This window comes from Branchiostoma floridae, chromosome 1, assembly GCF_000003815.2.
Source record: "Branchiostoma floridae strain S238N-H82 chromosome 1, Bfl_VNyyK, whole genome shotgun sequence".
NCBI lineage: Eukaryota > Metazoa > Chordata > Leptocardii > Amphioxiformes > Branchiostomatidae > Branchiostoma > Branchiostoma floridae.
The window spans coordinates 8,919,543-8,942,414 of NC_049979.1; the positions used below are offsets into that span (position 1 = coordinate 8,919,543).

At 38.9% G+C, this 22,872-nt stretch overlaps 1 protein-coding gene across 6 annotated transcripts; it reads left to right on the top strand.

Moving 5' to 3' along the window:
- Positions 1–127: 127 nt before the first annotated feature.
- On the top strand, positions 128–18,633 carry LOC118408295 (aftiphilin-like). Of its 6 annotated transcripts, none has more exons than XM_035809014.1 (10): positions 128–261; positions 2,095–4,031; positions 4,558–4,697; positions 5,363–5,492; positions 6,199–6,243; positions 8,314–8,418; positions 9,351–9,411; positions 14,702–14,749; positions 16,954–17,037; positions 18,219–18,633. In XM_035809014.1, exons 2-10 carry the CDS (start codon positions 2,211–2,213, stop codon positions 18,509–18,511), a joined length of 2,727 nt encoding a protein of 908 aa, XP_035664907.1. In that variant the 5' UTR covers positions 128–261; positions 2,095–2,210; the 3' UTR covers positions 18,512–18,633. The 6 variants fall into 6 exon arrangements, with proteins under 6 accessions (XP_035664907.1, XP_035664999.1, XP_035665161.1 ...); XM_035809106.1 differs by having other exon boundaries at positions 4,570–4,697; XM_035809268.1 differs by lacking the exon at positions 14,702–14,749.
- The last annotated feature ends 4,239 nt before the right edge of the window (positions 18,634–22,872 follow it).

Genomic DNA, 22,872 nt, shown 5'->3' on the forward strand with positions numbered 1-22,872 from the left:
TACAATACTTTCGTTAGCTTGTAATATACAAAACATGTATATCAATAAAACATTGAAATAGTACTCATTATAATATATCGCAATAAAACTTAACATGATTTGTCTAGAGAATACATTGGTACCTGTAACATATCTAGTTACCTACCAGGTAGTGGACGGTTCCGATTTTGACGGGCTTGTGGGTAGTAATCATGGCCGAACCTATGTGGCAGGAGAACGAAAGTCAACATCTGCTAAAAAGTGGACCGTTTCTCACAAACAGTAAGTTTTCCTGTACAAATTATGCATCAGTAGAAGCCTTTGTACACTATAGAATACACAGACCAGTAGGTAGTATCAGAGAAATCATGTAAAACCTAGAGATACGATTAAATGTTCGCCAAAGTTCTATGATGACACAAGAGTTCCGGTCCAGAGGCCAGTCTGTTCGGTCACGAGTGTGCTATGATCGTCAACTCAAGAGCCGGTCTTTCAGTCTCACTTGCGTGGTTTCGAGTATGTTCTGTGCCAACATGGTGTCACAACGCCTGTTTTTTTCCCTAAACAAGCACCGTGTATTTGTGCTGTAGTAGTCGACCCCTCATAGCAAATGCAAGACAACAAAATTTATGTACAGTAATTACCTCAAAGTGACCAGTGGGCGTATCTGAACAGTGTCAAGATTGTCTAAAATTATTATCCAGTTTTTTCATGTCCTTGTAGTGCTAACCTAATGTTTCAAGGGGTCCTCGGACTTGAAAGCCACGCATGATTTGAATTTTGATTGCATGAAAATATCAAAATTATATTGCACATACATTGTTTTTTGTTTGTAACTGGTATGTAATATGATATCAATAATGGCATGTTAAACACAAACAGAAATTATGGCAGGATGTTTGTCTTGTACCTCACATAGAAATAATCTGCTTGATGTGGAATGTGCATCAGATATAAAGAAAACTTTTCTTTGAAGAATGACCACCTGTTACCTTTTTGCTTTCATGACTGTTTGCGTACACAGGAAATAGGAGCTTTAGCTCAATGCAGTGCTAAATATGTAATCTCCTAGCAGCTGTTGGGGTGGAAAGTCGTCATGTTTTTGTATCTGTTTTTTTTTCCTGCCAGCACTCAACACGAACTAAGTGCTGTCGGAATAAAAAACAGTAAATCTGAAAATGTTATAACATCTGCTTGGAGATTACTTGATATATTCTCCTTGCAGTCAGGAGGTAGGGATTCGTAGCCAAGTTATGTTTCCATGTGCTGCTCTGAAGACCCTCTTTGAGTACCAACATGCAATGACTCCACACTGCATTGCTTTTTGCCACCTTTGTCCACGGAAGTTCCTTGGGCTTGAACATATCATACCCCAAACCCCATTGATTCGGCTTGTCAGGGAAATTACCTTTTCTTTGTTATGATTTTTTACGTTGCTGAAAGAGACATCAAATTATTCATGGTAGGGGCTGTTGCTTGGTCATTGACTCGCTTACAGTTACACAACGTAGATCAACAATAATTTAATCCCATCTGTCAATAAATCTGAACTTCATGCCATGAAATTGATGTAATACAATTTCCTAAGCTTAAAATGCTAGATTTAAACAATATAGGCTTCTACACAATGAATGAGACAGAAAAAAACTGATAAAGCTGTAAATAGCCCTGTACAAAATATAATCTTTGTGCTAATCTATAGACAGATCTTTCAGAATCAGTTTTGATCCCAGAGGCATTACAAACATCCACAACTGTACAAGTTTCCTAACTGTAGCAAGCATTGGTCATCCTTTGTGTAAAATAAACCCAAGGAAGACTGTAAACTGTAATGTTGTTTCTATTTTGTAACTGTGTTATTTATTGTCTTCAGGTAAGTAGTTGTGTATTTTCATGTTCCCAGGAACTCCTGAAAAACAGGGCTATGCCCTGAGTGTGTATATCCTGGTTAGATAAATAAATGAAATGAAATGAATAAAATGAAATAAATGAAACCTCTCCTTTGTACTGAATTGTAAGTTATATATTGGTAGGGAAGAAATCCAGCAGATGTGATAGTGTTGCCATTACCTTTAGCACAGAGATAACATTGCATCTTTCCTTTCTGTTCTTTAGGCTAATGTGGGATCTGAGTGACACTTGCTGACAAGAGGAGGCAGAATATTCCGGAGTGTAGAATAGACTCGCACATTACAGTAACGCTATCACCAAAGTCAAGAAACGGAAACAAAATGGCTTCAGGCAACTTTGCTCCCATGTTGTCTTCTTCACCCCCTCCATTAGAGGAAGGCCAGTCTATGACAGATGATTTTGATGATGATGACTTTGGAAACTTTTCAAGTGCGGTAGACTCGTTCTCTCCAGGGCAGAACGACTCCTTCACATTCCAACCTGTCAAGGAAGGCCATGGAGTTGATGGGGATGGCATCAAGGATGGCCTGGAAAATGGAGGATGGGCCGCCTTTGAGAGCCATAAGTCTGATACATTTCCTGTTCAGAACGGTCCGATCTCTGTCAATGACTCAACTGCCAACGGATTAGAAGCCCAGGAGGGTGATTTGGAGCCAGAGAGCCCGGGCATGATGGGTTCAGGTGCAATGACAGGAAGCGTTGTGCAGAGCACTACAGATGATGACTTTGGGGATTTCAGTAGTGTACCTTCTTCAGATGTAAGGACAGGATTTAGTGATGGACAGGAAAATGTTTCCCTCAAGGATGCACCTGTAATGACTAATGGAAGCGAACAAGGCTCAGCTTCAGCAGAGTTTGGCAATTTCTCAGGATTGCAGGAAACCAAAAACTCTCTCACTACAGGTACATCAAAAGGGGTGTCAAATGCTGCAAAAGAGAATTCAAGCCATGAACACACAGACTTACCGATGGTAGAGGAATTAGATAGACAGTCTCCAACAGATTGTGCCACAACTGTTATACAACACACAGGTGAGGAACAAAGTCAGGTTAAATCAGCTGGTGCCTTTCCTAAACACAGTCCTGGTGATTCTGACTGCAGGTCCTCAAAAACTGAGGTTGGGGAGGGGGGCAGTATGGAAATTCAGGCTGAAGTGTCAGAACCAACTGCAAAACAGCGTGAAGGTCATCTCAATGACTCTAATTCCCATGCTGAACAAACTGTAACCTGCCCTGCAGAAGATAAAGTAGGAGACTTTAAAGGAAGTGTGTTGGAAGAGGCAGAAGCAGATGAATTTGGAGACTTTTCCAAACCCTCATTAGGGAAACCTTTAGATGTTATAAACGAAGAACTGCCCTGTGACAAGGAGGAGGATGATGATGGCTGGGCAAATTTCAGAGGCCCTACCGGGGAGTTTGGTAGTTTCTCTGACTTTACTTTAGTAGGTAAAAGACCAGACGATGGGAACGTAGACCTGTATAGTAATGTCAGTGACTGGGGTTCCGCCAGTGATTATTCCAGACAAGACGATGAATTCAGTGACTTTGCCTCAACTCAGGAAACGCCCCAAGATGAAACTTTACCCATAGATTCCCTCTCAGAAGAAGCCTGTCCATCCGGGAGCGCCAGACAGGATGGAGAATTTGTGGAATCTGATGTTCTGGCAGCACAGGGAGAAGATGTGCAAATTAGACCTTCTGTTGACCAAGACATAACTTCCCAAGATACCAGCGTTGTTGGGAAAAGTGTAGATGACAGTGCTGAACCAACAGCTGATGGTGATGAAGAAGACGACTTTGGTGATTTTACATCTACTGAACAGCCATTGTCTGCTGATACAGCTGCTGAGGACTTTTCTACTGGAAAGTCAGAAGATGTGAGAACTGATGACTTTGGTGAGTTTTCAGCACCAGGGCCAAGTGCTGAAGATGGTGACTTTGGTGAGTTCAGCACAGGTGACAGTAAGGAGGATGACTGGGCCTCTTTCTCGGGCCCATCAGACTTTGGGGAGTTCTCCCAAGGCCAGGAGAAGTCTACCAAAGAAGAGGACACGTTTGGCTCCTTTGCCTCTACTTCAGGACCTGAGTTTGGAGACTTTGGTGGCTTCCAACAAACCAGCACTTCTGCCAGTACTTCTAAGGTAAGCATTACTTCATAAAAGGTGACAGATAATTTGGTTCTACCAGTAGTGTTAGTTATCCAGTTGCATGAGTAACTGTTAATTTGTTTATCTTATTCCGTAGATGTCTAACCTTCATTGACGAATTTTGTTCTAATTTTATTTGATAGAATGCCTATCAACCACAATAAACTTGTCCCACACATATGGATATCTAATGAATTATGTACATGTATTTGTTTATCATATTTTACATGTGAGATATTGCTTTTCATATTTATCATATATAGTAAAACTGATGCGTTTGATTTCTCCCTTTCCAATGGCCTACTGGTAACTAAATTCTTTGTGTTGTGTCTGTGTGTGTGTGTGTGTGTGTGTGTGTGTGTCGCTTCCTCTCAAGTCTTCATCTGACTACATTTTTTGCCGAACAACTTCCTATACAGCGACACGCTCTCAGTCTCATACTTGGGTGTAATTTGGTTGGGAATAGCACATGGGATAACATGATGTGTACACTCAGGCTGACGTATGTTGTTTCCCCCAGGCTGGCAGCCAGGCAGGCGATGCGTTCCTGAACTGTTTCCCTGTGAAACATCTGGGGTCGTCAGAAGTTCTGCTGGAGCTGCTGCTGGACATCATCACCAAACAGTCAGCACTGACTGGACCTGACAGCAAGGGCAAAAAGTAAGTATTTAATACTAGTACTAGTACAGTCAAACCTGTCTATAGCGGCCACCTGTCCATTCCCTTGAGTGGCCGCTACATACTATTTCTTAATGTCTTAATGGGAAAAGTGCAAGGGACCAACAAAAAGTGGCCGCAATTGCCAGGTGGTCGCTATGCAAAGGTGGCCGCTAATACAGGTTTGACTGTAGTAGCAATTGTATTATTATTTGTATTATGTATCCAGTTTTTTCTTATACTGCTGCTGGGGTCCCTGACACGGGTAGGAAGCAGTCAGCTAGTTGTCATACCGCATTTCCAGGCAGCTCTGTCTAACAGGTCCATACTCCATGTCCTTCTTGACACACTCCATCTTAGATTTCCTCAGTTTACCACAACCTCTGTTGCCTGGCAACTGCAACTTGATTGGATTTTCTTAGGAAGTGGTAGATGCACCTGTGTCTCTACAGACTTCTGATAAATATGAAACCAAATATTATGCTTGTTTTACCAAAAAGTTATAAATGTTGTGAAAGGTGTATCCATTTCTGGCCATGCAAAGAGTAAAGCATAAATTTGCCTGATGGCAGGATATAACATATTATATATATATAAGATTATAAATTGCATGAATCATGTACATAAACATTATGCATTATGAGTAATGTTATTTCTTGATTCTGCAGGACTACCCCACTGCATCTATGGGATAGCCTAAAGGACATAGACAGCACTCATGCCCTCAGCTTCACATGGACACAGTCACAGGAGCGGGAGAGACTACTGTGCTCTCTAGGGGTGGATACACGCAATATTGTAAGTCAAAGTATACCATATTTCATTGTTTAGATAACTTAGTGTTGTGTTCTGGCATTTTTTCTGTCGTGTACTCGTGATCATATCCATATCCTATAGGAATGAAAGACATCTTACATTTAACTAACATTACATGGCTAATGTTTCCACACCAACAAGACTAGAATAGACTGTCAACCATTGTGTCTGCACACTCACGAAGAAAATTTATCACCATGTTATCTCATTGTACTAAATGGTTGTTTTGACTCACTCACTGTATGGTTTGTACTTGCAAGATGCTTATACAGTGTGATAGATGTTGTCCGCCTAACTCAGTGACATACCCGTAGCATGAAAGTACTTATAGTTGACAAATATGCTTGTTAAGGCAACTTCGTAATAATGTTGTGACTGGATCTACCAAACCATCATAATAACATGTAACATCTATTTAACAGAACAGGGCTTGAGCCATAATTTTGACCCTGCCTTTCAACTTTACCATGGACCACAAAATTGCACATGACACTTTTTGAGTGTTTCTTTTTTTAAGGCTGTTCTCATTGAAACGGCATCTTAATAGCAGCTCTCTTCTTTGTTAGTTTCAAGCCCTGTTTTATGTAGGACTAACAGAGTAGGACTAACCTGTATCAGTTATAACTGTTTGCCTGTGCTGTGCATGCCTGTAGTTTGTGCATGATGTAATGTGCTATGTTCTCCACAGTTGTTGCCTGGAAAGAAGGCTTTACCGGCCTACGCTGCCAGCTTGGTAAGTCCTAACTACCTGTTCTAATCAAGTTGTACAAGAATTAAATTGTCTGTCTGTTTGCTTGCTTGTTTTTTGTTTGTTTTGTTTCATCCTGAAACATCACCTTACCCCAAATGTTCATTAAGTTTGAAATACCCATTTGCATGTAACCATTGTAAGTTATGATCATAAGCTGCTCACCAAGATATGCTGTGGTTGGATCACAATAGCCCCCATGGACAAAAAGTGAGAAATGTTGCAGGGGAATACTAAGTACTGTAAATGATTACATATTTCTAGTCTGTGTAACACAGGTTCTGCTGTCCGGGGCTGTAACTGGCCCCTCCCCGCGGCTGCTATAAGCAAGATTTAATCAGGCTACATATTGTCATATTTTCCTTCATTTGATTGACCATTTAACTGTCTGCCTACTCAAGTTTCTACCTCCCATGTGTCCCTGAAAATGTGCTGTTCCTATTGGCTGTAACATATTTCCTATGTCCTACATGTTTCTGTTCATTTTTAAATTTATCTTCGTTAACCCCAGCGCCTGGATTGATGTCCGTGTCAGTATGACTCATCGATTTTACCCTGACCAATGGCAAAAGTTGGCAGATATAGATTGAATAATGAAGAAACCTATTGAGGTAGCCATGTAGGAAGTGTCGGAAGGATACAGAATGACGGAACTGGCATTGTCAGCATGTTGGACTAAGCCAAGTTGAATATTGAAAAATGTGCACATCTTCCTTGCCTGTTACTTTTGCTGATGTTCAATAACTTGAGGGTCAGCCATAGATACATGTACAAGTTTGGATAACTCAATGCTAGATTTATCATTGTATAAATAATTGTCCTGTCTAGATTGTGATTTGTGACACAAAATTGTCTGGAAATTTTCATTTCATATTGAATATGTTAGGTCGCCTAGTGGGTTTGTTGGAGCTTTCAAGTGCAGGGAAGGTAATCCTTAACTGCCAACAAAAGTTAGTAATTCAGGGCACCTTGCTATGTTAAGTTTCAAGCTGGGAGATATCAGTTGACAGTCCCCTGTCTCCTACTCCAATCCATTCTAATCAACTAATGGCATTTGGCCATTTATGGTATCGATTGCGCTTCAAGTGCAGACATGTTAATTTCCCCCAGCCCCTTAGATTGAGACCCTGGAGCACTTTGTACAGATTGTAGCCCTGCCCCACATTAATCAAGGAGGAAGTTTCATCTCCCCCCAGTAGACATGTGTACATACTGGTTATCTGTGGCTGACATCAGTGCACTGGTGTGGTAGGTGAGGAGCTGACTGACATTCTACAGGGAATAGATGCTGCTGTTTACTAAGGTCTAATTTATGAAAATGTTGTTGTTCACTGTTCCAGTTGAATGTCCAGTGTAGTGTTGTTGTTGTTGTTTTTATCAAGGATACATCAATGTTTTCATATCAGAAATTGCTTTATGGAAGTAAGACGTGGGTCTTCCTAGTTTGTTCATGCTTGTCTGGCACATTTCCTATATTAATTTCTCTGCAAAATGAGGCAAAAAGGTATCTGGAAATATTCACAGTTAAATGTCAGAGAGGTCGTTTTAATCATATAGTACACTGTTGTTCTATTAGATTGGCTAATACTAAAAGATTTTTATAAATCAGGTGTTCTTTGGCCAATTTAGTCATAAGTTGCTCTATCAAATGTAGTTATTGATGCCCATCAGCTAGTTTAGTAAAAAAAAGTCCAAACATTCTTATGTGGCACACTAAAAATATTAGAATTGTGTTCTGTTAGCTGGTATAAATATTAGGTATGTTTGTCGATGAAGGTTAGACATCCAGGTAATAAGATATGCCAAAAAGCAGTTACTCATTGACAAGCAACTGGATATGGTAGGGTTCCAGAAAGCATATCTAGTTGGTTGTGTAACTGCTTTTTGGCGTTAGGTATGTTTGGTTGTATTAATTTGCTTGTCCATGTATGAGAAACTATGATTATATGATACGAGTGGTATAACCCACAGTGCCACCTACTGATGTTTGTCAGAACTGTACCCCAAGATGTAGACTGTGACTTAAGCATGATAACAGGTATATTCTTGTAACAGGGAATGCTGGAGCCAACCAAAGGTCCCTTGCAGCCAGTGTCTGCTGCTGAGAAGATCACCTCCCTCACCGTGGATGAACCAGTTCAGCTCAAGGACAACAGCAAGGTGTGACGGACAGATTTGTTTCACAATGTTTTACCTTCCCTGTGTGGAATGCTGACATGTAAATTTCATAAACATTAACAAAATACAGCCTAAACTTCACAAGAAGACCACCCACTGGACTATTTGAACAGGTGGTCACTATAGGCAGAATTCTGAATGTTGCAAGATACAGTAGAAGCCATTTAATTGCACTCCCCATTTGCCAGTACATTTTGCGCAATTATCTGGATGGTGCAACGAAGCCAAGTTATTCAGCTGGACCGCGTCACTATAGGACTTTTGGATTTCATGCAATATACAGAAGTGTGCAGTTATCCGTCGTGCAATTAACTGACGTTTACTGTATCATGATCTGATGAGGTACAAGCAATAATCGCCTCAATGTGCTTATGCCAAAATATCCTGCTCGTAAATTTTAATGCGCCCAAGTACTACCTTGTTTTACACAGACTGTTTTGTTTGTCACACTTGTGCATTGGAATCAACTAAAGGTTTTGAAGTGATACAGTAATTGGGTTAAACTAAAGCCATAAAAGCCTAGTTGCAATATTATATCTTCAGGCTTGTAGACAGAGCTCAATGTTCCCTATCCATGATTTTGAAATCAGCTCACTTGTTTGATACCTCAGATGTTAGATAAGTCTGTTACATTGCCAAGAAGTTCATGTTTTCTGTCGCATTTGTGTAGGGGGAGATGGACATGAACAGCATGACTCAAGAAGTAGTGAATACATGTGTAGGTGTTTGCTACATATACGGTTGGCAAATGAAGAAATGGTTAGGTAATGGGCCCCCTTGCAGCTTTCCATGATACTCCTACAGGGCTTCAGATTTTAATGTCGCATATTCTGACATACTGTGGTCACGTTTTTTTTGGTGGTGGTCTTTCAGGTGAGATAGGGAATCCTAATGGCCTCTGTTGTTCCTTTCAGGAATCCATCCCACCTGCAGAGTTTGACTGGGACAGTAGTGGACTCGTCAATCCCTTGGATGGTAAGAAACATCAGTTACATTGTATATATTGCCATCCTTAAGTTAGTATGTACTAACATTGCAACTATCATTAATAGCACCTAGTTAATAGTATTTTATTGCGTGTTGCTGTTGTTTACATGTTCTTTCTGAAGTTTATTGCCATTTCCCAAACTTAATCATTCAGCAGAAATGCTACTGTATGTAAAGGAATGAGCTTTGTAGACCATGACTACTGGTATGATATCCCTGTCTGTGATTTTTTGCATTTTTTTGCTTTTATTCACAGTGTTGCAATAGGGACAACAGAACATTTCAAGACTAATTAGAATTACGCTGTAATCTCAGTGTGTCGTTTAAGAGTTGACACTTGAGTCTTGAGCTAGTCAAGTCAGAGGGTATAATTAGCCTCCCATATTGTTACAATAACAAAGGTGTAGAGAGCACATCTTACACTAGTAGGAGTCTTATCTAGTTTAGAAGGTTTGGTTATGCGGTGTCTTCCCTTAAGCACAAAATGTTTCAATGCTAATCATGTTAATGTCATATCATTAGTCATGAAAAAACATACACGCTGCACTATTGTACCTGAAGTGGGACCTACGTTGACTAATTGATCGTTTAAGTGCAGCATGTAAGAAGCTACAGAAACATGTGTCGTGTCGATCTTAGATGTATGTTATTGTCAGATGTGAAAAAGAATAATAAGAACACAGCATTTCTGTTATTGTAAATGTACATGCAGATTTTTTTCAGTTGTGCAGGATTTTTTGTCTTTTTTCATTTGAACAACACTCCTGATCCATCCCTTAAACTGTCATGTGATAACATGAAATAGGACATACCTGTAGAAAAAACTGCAGGGACAGTAACATACAAAAGCAAAGTAAACCTTAGTCGTTAAGCTTGTTCAAAATTGTCGTCATTGCATGTTCATATCTATTAATTATTCTGCACATGTACACTGTACATAAAGTGTAGGGTGGTCTATGGTACCATGCAGTGATATAAGCTCACCGGACTGGTGATAAACAAGCTTTAACAGCTGTGTCCTTTTCCATCATAGGCTGAGTCATGCTGGAATTTGCATATCAAAAATCATATCTGCCAGTCATAATGACAAACTTGTAAAACATCACGACAGTAAAATCTGAATGAGCAGATCTGTGCAAACACGCTGACAGATCAATAAATAATAGGACAGGTTGAGGAATTGATATTCTAAAACGGACTCAGAAGTGTGAGAAAAATTTGTAAGAAATATATGACATGAATGAAACGATGGCAATGTTACAGAATATTAAGAATATTACAAGACGGACGCAAGATGGCATGGTAGCTGGGGACTGGGTAACAATGGCTTAATCCAATTTACATGCAGAGCAACAATCTTGTTTCAGTTATCCCAGACATTTATAATAGTAATGGTCTGATGCTATCCGGATTCATTTTGCATTCAAATGGAATACGTACTCAGACATATATACAGACAAATAGTTATAGATGGAGGCTTTGTTGGTTGAGGAAAAGGTCATTTGAAAGAAATATTGAAGCTCTCCACTATTTTCTGCTGTCTATCCTAAACTGTGATGCAATATACGGAAATTTATACATATATTAAGAATCAAATGGAATAATGTCTCCAAACATATTAATATGTGAAGAACTGTATATTCTCTCATGGTTGAGGAAAATTTAGTGTGAAACAAATTTTTTGGGTTGTTATACCCTCCAGTTATGTATTCCAAGCATATGGAGTAATACTGGCTAGCAAACTTAGATTTAAATGCATTGAAGCATTCAGAAATTCTCAGACCTAAAACTGTAGAATAGACTTTGTGGCTTGAGGGAAACATTATTTTATATGAACATTGCAGCTGTCTATCCTTTGCTGCTTGTGGAGCTGACTACCAATTACCCCTGCTAGACATGGAGTCATGTCTCATTGTCCCTCTGTGTTCTGATCTCACTGATAGGCCATTTCAATAAAGCTGTCATGTCACAGGAGGCCGTGTGTGCCATGAAAGCACAATCAGCAGAACTGGCTCTATTGAAGGGCCGAAACCTCACGTTTAACAAGTAGAATTGGACCTGTTCAGAAATGTAAAGTGTTCTGAGTTGTCTTTTGTGATGACTGGAAATTGTGAAATAAGAATAATTGGCTTACAACATTGGTTGAAAATATATTGAAAATTATATAGTCTTTCTGTTGGTAGTGTGGGCTATACAGCTCCTTAACTGTTCAAATTATTTTGTAAACCAGGCCAATTTGGATAGTTTCATTCATATAAAAAAATCTTGCAACATAACATGAAACATGAGACAATAACTGCTCTGACCCTGTACTGGTATCCAGCTCATCTTCTTGCATGGTTTATATGCCTCCTCATTTGTCAGCAACAATGAGATAGCATCAGAGCAAGCACAGCTATATAGCCTCAAACGATAACAGGTTGCATAACATTTAAAGCTGTGTTAATGGTTTTACAATTTGGCTGGTTTGTAGACTGATAGCGTTCTCTTGAGAACGCTTGCTGTGGACAATGAGACTCATGTACACTCATTACCAGAATCCTGTGCAAGCAGGGTTGGAGATCTGCCATGTTGTGAGGTAGAGAGTCTGGCTGGGGGCCAGGAACACAGAGACAGGATGTGGAGAGGAATGAATCATGCTGCCTTCCACATTTCCTCATAAGCCGCACGAAATGTTTCTATTTTACATTTTAGACACAAATGTGTACCAGAGGAAAATCACAGCTATAGCACTTGAGGTTTTGGCAGGGCGGTTGAGCGTAGGCTCCCCTACTCTGTGATTTACTCTCATGTGCCGTGTTTCAACCAGTGTAGAGGGCTTTCTGTTGTTACAAAGGTGACAAAGTTTGACTTTATTTTACTTCACAAAAGTTGGCCCTCCAAATGCTGGAAATAGTGTTTCTGATGGTTGTAGATTTTCAGCGGGAGGATACCCCTAAGTAAGATCCCCTGCAATGCTCATACCTACGCCTCTTACCGCATGGGTTCACCATGCTGATACCCCCAACGCTGCGAACAAAAATTCCGGTGGTAATGCTGGCACTGTCTGCTTCCATTCTGCATTCATTTTCATTGCATACCAGGTACATTTGGATGAGTTATGATATGAAATTGATTTTTTTCAGAATAGAGAGATAGGGAAGGGTCCTACATTTTTAAGCATTTTTTATGCACATGCATTGTTACATTCAAGACAAGAACAGGGAGAATTGGTTGTCTCACAGATCCACTGTTCAGCCAACTTAATGTCATTGTATAGATCTAACCTTACTAATTGTTCAACTATAAATAACTTGGTCACAGAGTCTGATGTACTAGTAGCTAGTAGTGCGCATTTAGGTTTACTTAAAACAACAAAGAAACCATGCTGTGAATGTTATCATTGTGTCTAACATCTAATGGTAACTGTCGATAAAGTAAAGTAGCAGAGAATAACAAACTAGCAAGTATAATACATTAACAGACAAAAAATATATATATATATACATGTATATATAAGACAAATAAGACAATACTTGACCTATCAAAGGTATATACTAGTATATTAAACCTATTGAAAAACTATTGAATTGACTAGATATAAATGTTAATTGGAAGAAAATGAGGCAGTACATTGAGTCCTGTATTTTTACATGTACCTGAGTGAAAAAATCATTATTACCTTGGTGTACAGTATGTGAACATCAGGTTTCCCCATTACACCTCTGCCAGGCCATTGTATTTGCCAATGCACAATTGCACATTTGTTCCAAAATCTAAAGAACCAAACAGAACAGGGCCTTGGATGGTGCACCTGGCTCAATGCCAGGAGATGCTGACAAGGCTCTTTCTGTTATGTATGCCCCCCAACTGGAGCAAGGGACCTGCTGCAACCCTGACATATGCCAAGTAGATACTCTGTCAGTTACCTGTGCAGAGCAGATGTGTTGGTTCTGGCATGGTAGAAATCCTAGCAGAGCTTATCACAGCAATGAAAATGTACATAGGCATGGGCAGTTGTATTTGAAACCAGTAACATACTACATACTACTTGTGTCTATAAACAAGGTTAATAAGGACATGTTAAGATGATTGATAAAATAATAGTTAGAAAAATTTAGAAAAAGGAAAATGTTAGTCAATATGGGCTTTGATAATAAGCCAAAATTTGGATGAGAATTGCATCCAACCAAACTCTGGTGACCATTTAGCATTACACATTTAGATGGGAAACTGGATTGGCTGCGTCTTTGCGCCCCATTTCTATTGGGCCTAAGAAATGTTTTGTTTTCGGTTCCCCAACATACCATAGCAAAACATGCCAGCCCTTTTTTTTTGGGTTAAATCATTGGTAAGGAACATCATGATCAAATTTTCAATCTTACATTTGAAAAACAGAATTTCAAATTGTGTTGCACACAGACTTCCTGTATTTCTGTACTCTCCAGGCTTTGAACAGTCGAAGTAAGGGTACCTCAATTAAAAAATTGTACCTCAGTTATTCAATATACTTGCACTTGTTCAATCTATTTCCATATAATTGCAATATAATGCTGAAGATACCAGTGAGTACATTTCAGATTTAGGTTGTTATAAAGCTGCATTTGTTGTTGGCTTTGGCTGAAATCTAAAGAAAAACAAGAGCGTATAAATTGTACTAAAAATTATACCTCGGTTAATCAATATACTTGTGCTTGTTCAATCTATCTCCATATAATTACAATATAATTAAGCTGTATTTGTTGGATCACTTTGGCTGAAATCTAAACAAATATAGAGAGAAGAGAGAATCCTTATCTCACCTCACCTCACCAGTCCCGTAGCTTCACCGGCCGTAGGGCAGGGCTCAAAATACTTTTTTTCTGCATACCTGTGCAGGTAACATTGAAAATTACCTGCACCTTCTCAATCTAGGAAGTATGGGTCATAGTAAAATTGCTTAGGAACCATTGCTATTTTTTTCTTTATAGGTGGTAACATTCAATGCAGCTAATAACAATCCACATACACCTACATCATATGACATTTATGCATAAAACCCAGTGCATGGACCTATGCAGGTTAGGTGCAGGTATACACTAGAAAGACCTGCACAGCTCCAATCTTACCTGCACTAACCTGCATATTCAGGTGGTATTTCGAGCCCTGGGCAGGCAGCAATATCTGCTGACCCTAATTTTCTTTGCCATAATCAGAAAAACAGCATCAATTTTCCTAGGCTGTTGTTTAGTTTTAAGCCATGAGTCAACAAGGGAAGGTGAAGAATGAATTTGTCTTCCTTTTATTTTTGATATGGCAGGTTTCCAGATGAGGGATGAGTTTGGAAATGTGACAGGTGGCAGATCGGGTATAACAAATTTTGTTGTTGTTGGGTTTTTTTTGCACGGGTGGCTTGCACTGCTAACCTGGCATCCATCCTATTCTGGTTGCAGTTTGCTCCTCTGATCACTGCCCTGAAGAATAGTCTGGCACTCATTCCCATTTTGGCCCTCAAGTAATCAGGTCTTTCAAGTATTGATGATTCGGCAGTAGAATTGTTAAGGTCATTGCACCAGTGCAGCATTGTAGGGTTCGTTCACTGTGGCACTGTTTTGTTATTTTTGCAGATTTTCTGTAATTTAGATATTACGTGATATGTAAAATTATGACATAGAAGACAACAAAATACACAAAGGTAAGAAAATTAGCTCTTTATCTCTGAAATTTGTTGAGTCATCTACGAACCCTGCATTGCCGCACCAGTGCCCCAAGTGCAGCGAGATACCACCTTTACTGGGATTAAACTTTCCAATCCCTGTTTGAACCCCTTTACCGTGCCATCATAGAAAATCACGTGACTCTGAGCCAATCAGAGGTCAAACATGAAGTTTCTATATTAACTGGTGCCAGGTTATTCAGCACTGAAGCGATGAGACTAGTGAACTTGAACCAAAATAGAATGGAGATATCATACCAGGCCATATTGCACTGCTGGTATCCAGGAAACTTCTACCACCTCTTACCTTTTCTGCTTTTGGTGGGTTGACATGTTTGTCAGCTGGTTATGTAACATTCATTCACAAGTTTCCTTGTGCACATTATGTAATGGCAGTATACAAAGGGTGAGTTTAATTTGGTGCCTGCAAAAATCCCAGAGGTGTATGTAGTTGATGTAGAAGAATTAACACATATACTGCCCCAACTTTGAGCCTTTCAACCTCTATTTACAGTAAATATGTACTGGTGAAGAGTGTCTGTTACACCACTTACCAATGAATATTTCTAGGGATAACTTTCCATGGAATTTCATGTTGATAAGTACCGGTACATGTACGATGTCTGAATTTGCATGCGTGGCATCTCTACAGACTCTCATTTCTGCATAGGCATGGTCTCTCTCTGCTAATCCAGAATGTACTAAACAGATTTGTAAAATTGCTATTAAAAACATACAAATCTTGTCATCATTGATTGTTGTCTTTCTTATTCAGATGCTTTCATGTTCAAAATGTACTGACCTGTCATGCTGTATTGCTATCGTTCCAACCTAGTTAGTTGTTGCAGATCATACTGGCCTACATCCTGACCTATTCAGTCTTATATAACAGATCAAAGAAGATGATTATCACGATTTTGAATTTTTAAATTGGCACACACAGATATGTACCCTCTGAGGTACAACTGTCATTGTTCTTGAAATATTCCTTGCTTAAAGGAAGTCTGAAAAAGAAACTTAGATTTTCATTTAGGGTAATGTTGTAAATTTATGATTCTCACAAATTTTCTGTTTCTGGTGATTTGGTTAAAAAATGGGAGAGGAAAAAAAAATTCTTAAGCTGTAAATGATGACAAAAATATGCAGCAGCAACATTCAAAGTTTTGAAAACCATGTGGATGCATTCTATATTTTTAGGAATGTTGACCTATGACATTATGCCACACACAATGTGTGTAGTCTAACCATGACAAGGTTTCCTTCATTTCTGGAAACAGGTCCCTAGTCTATTTATATACTGGTATATGTATAGGTGACATCTGCAATTTTTATTCAATTGAGAATCAAATTTACGTTTTCTATTTTTATAAAAAAAAATGAACCAAAAAAGGAAACCAACCTGTAAGAATGACATGTTTTTTTTTAATTGCAGTTGTTGCTATTTAAGTACATCATTATCACGTAATGAAAGGCTCAACAGTCTTTCTATTTCTGATCAGAACAACTGTCAGTTAGAGTACTCTATCATATACTAATAAGCTATTTTTACCTCATTGTTAGCCTGTATCAAGGGTGGGTAGTCATCAGCATCTTGCAACCATAATATAACTAAAATTGCCTAACTAACCTATCCAATTTCTGCAATGAAACTTTCTGTCAATAAAATCTTGGCAAAATGCTCCTTATTTCTGTCCATCCATGGAAAGGTTGCATGAGAAATGGACCCATGGCAGCGCCATCACTATGCATACTTGTGTACATGACATGCATTCTAACGCCATACCACTCGCATTCATAATTCCGTGCAATTTGTGAAGACAATAATTCTGTGTCATCCCCAATCATGCTCCTTCCAGCCTCCACCAGTGGCTCTACTGTCCTAAACCTCGACTTCTTTGCATCAATTGACGACGACTTAGGCACGTCAAGCAAATCACCAGGTAACAGGTCGCAAACTGTGTAGTTCTGTTTTCACTGACTGTTTGATTAAACACACTTTGCTTTAACAGTACTTCTTTTTCCATTCCTACTTTGTCTGTGGTATCAGTGGTGGTGAGTAGTGGCTCTTGTTAGTCTATTTTGATTTTTTGTACATTTTTGTTTGCTATGTAGTGTAGGATAATAGCCAGGCATCTGTCCTATCTTAGCTCTCGTTCCCTCCTCTGGTTGCCATGGAAACGATCAGTGGAGCGGATGGAGGCTTGGTTAGGATGGATACCCGACTTGTGTAGTAGTAATTCAATGGTAGAAATGAACTGATTTGTGCTTTTTTCTTTCTTTCAAATTTTTGTGCCATGATAACTGCGGTGTGGGTTGTTTTCTAGGGCATGTTGGCTTTATGTAACTTCTAGTAATTCTTATATTAACATAGAATTTACACTGTGAATTAAGATATTTCAAGGGATTGAATTGTTTACGTAAAGCCATTTAGTTCAAAGAATGAGACCAGCTCAGAAAAATGATGTGGTCATATTTTGACCTGACACATAATACATATAAAAGACTGCTATAAGCTATAGTGGCTTATTCATCTTACTGGCTCTCAATATACATTTATATACATTCTGCCTTAAGTTATAGAAGTAAGCACTGAGATTGCAGCTAAAATATGTATATGCTTCTTTTTTCTGTCGTAACTACGGTAACAAAGCCAAAAGACCCTCTTTAAGTGCACAAAGATCCATGCTGCCAAGTGACTTGACCTGGTCAAAGATGCAGTAAAACCATATGATATCATCATGGCTCAAATTTGAACTGGGGTGTTGAAACATTGGGAGGTCATCTGGTCTGTTTTAAGCTAGCTCAGCCTTCCGCCTGATTCTGTGGACTCACCTTGCCCCACAACTGTACTTTGAACCAGGATTTTAACTCCCTACATATGATGGATGGATTAATGACATGTTTGACATGCTAAGAATGTGACCTGTCAATCCAAGAAAACAATGCAAATCTCAGTCCAAAAGGCCTACTTGTTCACATAGGACAAATCCAGGAAAACGGTTATATGTATTTAACAGACATGTAGTCCAATTATGTGTACTTCCTTTTTGTTTTTCATCTTGTCTGTAACTAGAGAATACACCAGAACATGTTCACAAAGCCTCTGTTTCTCCTTTCTCAGCCCCCCTGGATGCAGCGCTGATGGGTTTGGGCTTGGACTTGTCCCCTAGTCTTGCCCCGCCCCCTGGAAGCAAACCCCAGTCTACCACCTACAACTCCCTCATGGCGAGCATCAAAACCTCCGCCACCATCACCACCCCGCTTCGGAAAGATGTGGACAAGGACCTGAGCGAGGAGGCCCGGGGCATCATGTCACGCCTGCCAGACCTGTCCTTCATGACTGCCAAAGTTCTGATGTTTCCTGCCAGTCTGAGTAAAGCACAGGAGGAAACACCAAGTACAGATGGCAGCTAGGGCACTTCTGTACTCTCACCTATTAAAGGGAACTAGAAAGTAGCACCAAACATGACTGCTTTATTCACGACTTCATTTGGCATTGTATTTTACTCAAACATCAACAGTTGTACTTTCTGAGACATTACGGCCGGGTAGCTTTCGGAAGTGAAAAATAGGATATAAAAGGGAACAAGACACACAGAACGTAAAGAAAAAGAGCATTGAACATAATTTGTGTATATTCCCTGATAGAAATTTTTAGCTCTCTTTTCCGCAAACATCCCGGTCTGGCCCTGGTTTGGAAATGAGACCTAAGTCTATTAAAGTGCTCAGACTAGTTTGGGGCCCATTCCTACTCTTATTCTAGTAATACTTTAATAGTAGTATGGCTTACCATGCTGCACAAGCCTTGGCCATTGTTCCTGCTTCTCCTAGTGCTAGTTCAGTGTCCTCATTATATTGATTTGATCTTTCCTCCCTTTTGGTGGTCACATTCATGCAGAATGCAAGTTTAGCATGAAGAAAAATAAAGAAAATTATGCTCGAAGATCTGATCATAAAAATCTGTTTTAAAAAATCTGATGAAAAAAAGGTTGACCGACTGATTCCATTGTTTATAAGTTGATTTTTTTATGAGAAAACTGTGATTGGAACAGGATAATTCCAACACTGGGCATCTGTCAAGTATTCCAACTTCCAAGGATGATTTTGCTCAATTTTTGTGTATTTTGGGAATTGACTTTCAAATGAAATGCTGTGAGAAAGAATCCAACATATTTATCCAGGTTGTGGGTTGATGGTTGGAGTGCTTTTACACACAATTTTTTACACCTTCCGTACCATTTGCCTGTGTTACACAGCCTCTTGCTGCCATGGGTAGTACCATCATCTTTTATTATGACATTGTGCCCAAAGCAAATCCATGATGATGGCAAATGGTTACATGTTACATGATTCATTTGCTAAAAAGCCTTGTATGTAGTGATTCTAGTCAGAAAATATTTTGCCTCCATGTACCCGATTAACAGATGGAGTGTAGAGAACATATATCAGGCTGTCTTCAGAGAGTCCGGGGGCTAATCATTGAAATATGTCATCTACAGTGCTTACAACTAATTTATCAGCAATGCCAAACAAGTCCTACCAACACTGCTGCTCGGATGTATTTGCTGTAATCCTTGAACTTTGTGGGATACATAATTTTCAATGTGCAGGCAATATCATAGCAGGAAACAAAATGTGATCTTGTAAATATTGGATGATTTGTTTAGCTGTGGTGACAATTTAAGAATGGGTTGGGATAATACTGTATACCTAATGTATAGTTGTGCACCAAAATCTATTGTACCTTGGAACTGCTTGTAGATAACTGGCAGCCATGTTCTTGTAGTTTTGTCCATTGATATGACCAAAGGAAGATGTAAATTGGTACAGGCTAGTTTGTTTGATTCTTGTAGTGTGATGTAGTTGGTGCTTACTCTAAACAGACCTTTAATAGATACTGTATGTGTAAAAGGAAAAAATAAATGAATATGGATGCCTAATATGGATGTGCTATGTATAGTAACTTAAGATACTGTCAATCTTATTTTAAGAGCAGGAACAATAGTAAGTAAAATGTAGAGTGCCTGTTTCCTGTCGAATAAGGATGACGCAGCAAAAGTGTGCACAGTGCCATTGTACACAGACTATCTCAGACAAAATAGTGTTTTCAAATTAAGTTAGTGTCCTTGTTGATAAATCCTTGGTACAATAGTGTTTTGGATGTTTTAATGTGGTTTTCTGTAACAAAAAAATACAATACGTCTGTCCTTTTTCTTCGTTCATTAAATGCTGTTGTTCTTCCTCAATAAGATATTGAAATATAGATATTGAATGCTTTTATGTATTCTAACAAAATTTAACACATTGGAGTTCAATGACTCACCATTTAATGAAAATTCCGTACCATAACATGTTCTGATCTGGCTCAAAATAATGTTTATTTCATGTCAATCTGAATAAATCTATTGATGTACATTGCTTAAGAATAGTACCAGTGCATTGATAATCGTAATCATTTTGTGCAATTTATGTAAAGAACCTACAAAGACAAAGTCTATATATACGGTACATGCTTCCCTGTACCTTCTTATGAGCAGTATAATAGAAACACAGATTTCTTGTGTATTACAATAATTTACACATTGCATTAATGCAGAAAGTTGAATGTATAAAAAAAGTGGCTGTGAAAGCAATTGCATTGTAGACTTGGTTGTAGCTTTCTTCTGACATACTGTGAATGATTGTAAGTAGTGAAAGAACCTGTATGTAGTTTTATTTAGGCCATATTAGTAAAGTCAAGATCTAATTGTATGTGGTAGCTGCTGGCATCTGTACATTGTATTGTCTTTGCCTTTTGTGTAATGCACACAGGAGAGTCACAGTTATATTGTGCAGATTGTATATTGTCATACATGTTGAAACTGTCTAATAATGTTGGAAGGGATAGTATAATGCCAGTCAAGAGAAAATAAACACCCAAGTACACGTACATGTATTACCAAGTCCACACGTCATGTAGTAAAGTAGCTGGTGGAGGTGCTGTGTACTTCCTGGATCTTTGGTAGACTTTCCCTAAGAGAGAATTGCTGTAGTTGTTATATATTGTGTATATACAGAAAAAGGTGATGTGATCTCCATGTATATGAGCTCGCTATTAAAAATGACAACCGTTGAATGTGAATAAAAGCTACCGGTATTCTTCAGATTGAGGTTTTGGTTTCGTGGTGTTGCATGTCTCTATGAAATTAATTTGGATGAAGAAGATCATCAACATTTTGTTGACAATGATAAAAGCAGTAATTTAGATGTTCCTATGATGTTATTTTACAGGTTCTTCCCCAAAGAATAAGACAGAAGAGCTTGTATCAATGTCGGATTTTCCATCTTTTTTTACATTTATACAAAGGAATGCCTGATCAAGGAGGTTATAGGCAGCATAGGAATAACATTCTGTCGAAGAAGGACGTTATATAAGAATATAATGTCCTTGGTCTTTCAAATTGAAGAAGCTGTTAACTGTTATACTGACAGTTCTTTAATTTCCTTTATATTTTGATCTGTCCATATGGTTGAAATTGAAGAAACTGTCAGTAAATTTCTAAGAAATCATTTGAAGTGAGTATTAAATCTCAGTCTTTCCAAGAAGTGTCTTATTTTAATCTCGCCCACAGCAAGGAGGTCTGGGAAACAAGCCCATTGTTGTTGTCCTCCTTCCGTCCACCGTTGCATAAAACAGCGCCCAGATAGCCTTACGTCCATTGTTGTTGCTGAATGAAGGACAGGTAATTCTGTGCGAACAGGTGTATCTTGAGGGCAAATACGAGAAGCAGGTGTTATGTCCTTTATTATGGGAACAAAGTATATGCAAGAAAGTGAAAGTGACCACTTTAGGTATTCAATCGTCCTTTTCACTTGCTACTTTGTTGAGGACGTTGTCCGTCGAATACGTGTGGACAAAAATTGCTGGCATACTCGAGAGTTTTCTATCCTCTGTCTTTCCCGCCCGGAAGTGCGTCTCCTAGAAACGTCATAGATAAACAACGTGAAACGGAAGTTCCACCTCTTTGACGTCATTCGTACCGCCCGGCCAACATGTTTACGTTAGGACCGTACTGATTGGCTCGGGTGTTCCTTTGATGAGAACAAAGAAATCTGTTTCTGGCTGTGGCCAGTTATTATACACATGCTGTGATGTTTCTTTGTCGTGAACCCACTACACTGATAACCTTTAATATGACCATTGATAGCTGTACAGGTTGTCCTTTGGGTTTGACATTTTTTAGTCACTTCGCAATGAGCTTTCACTTAGTCGATGTCTATAAACGCTGGATAGCAACATTATGCAAGGAGGTTTGATATAATATTGCTTTGTATGTGGCAAGGAAGTGCAATTTTTGTCGACAACAAAATCCTAATGATTATACCTTCAACATATGTATGGGTAATAAGTAAACAACGGTCTTAGCGTTTTCCTTTATAATATGCATTGTTTTGAAATGTAACGTTAATGTAAAGAATAATAGCTCGATAAATATTAATAATTGCATGTTTTGATAACCACTTTGGTACCCTTTTATCATATCTTTTCATTGAACACTTCTTAATATTGATCACACCCATAATTTTACCCGGTGGGTCTACAATTACGTGAACCTCGGTGATCAACGCTCACGTCAACATAAAGCACCCTTTTCATACTCTCCAAACAGAATTTAGGACCGGCCGGCTGCTCTTGTGTCTTTTTAGGCTTTTCTGTGGCGCCGTCTATTTTGTCAAGTTTATTTTATGTCTGCCAGCCCCACAAAAACGTCTGAAAACGACACCCAAAAGCAGCC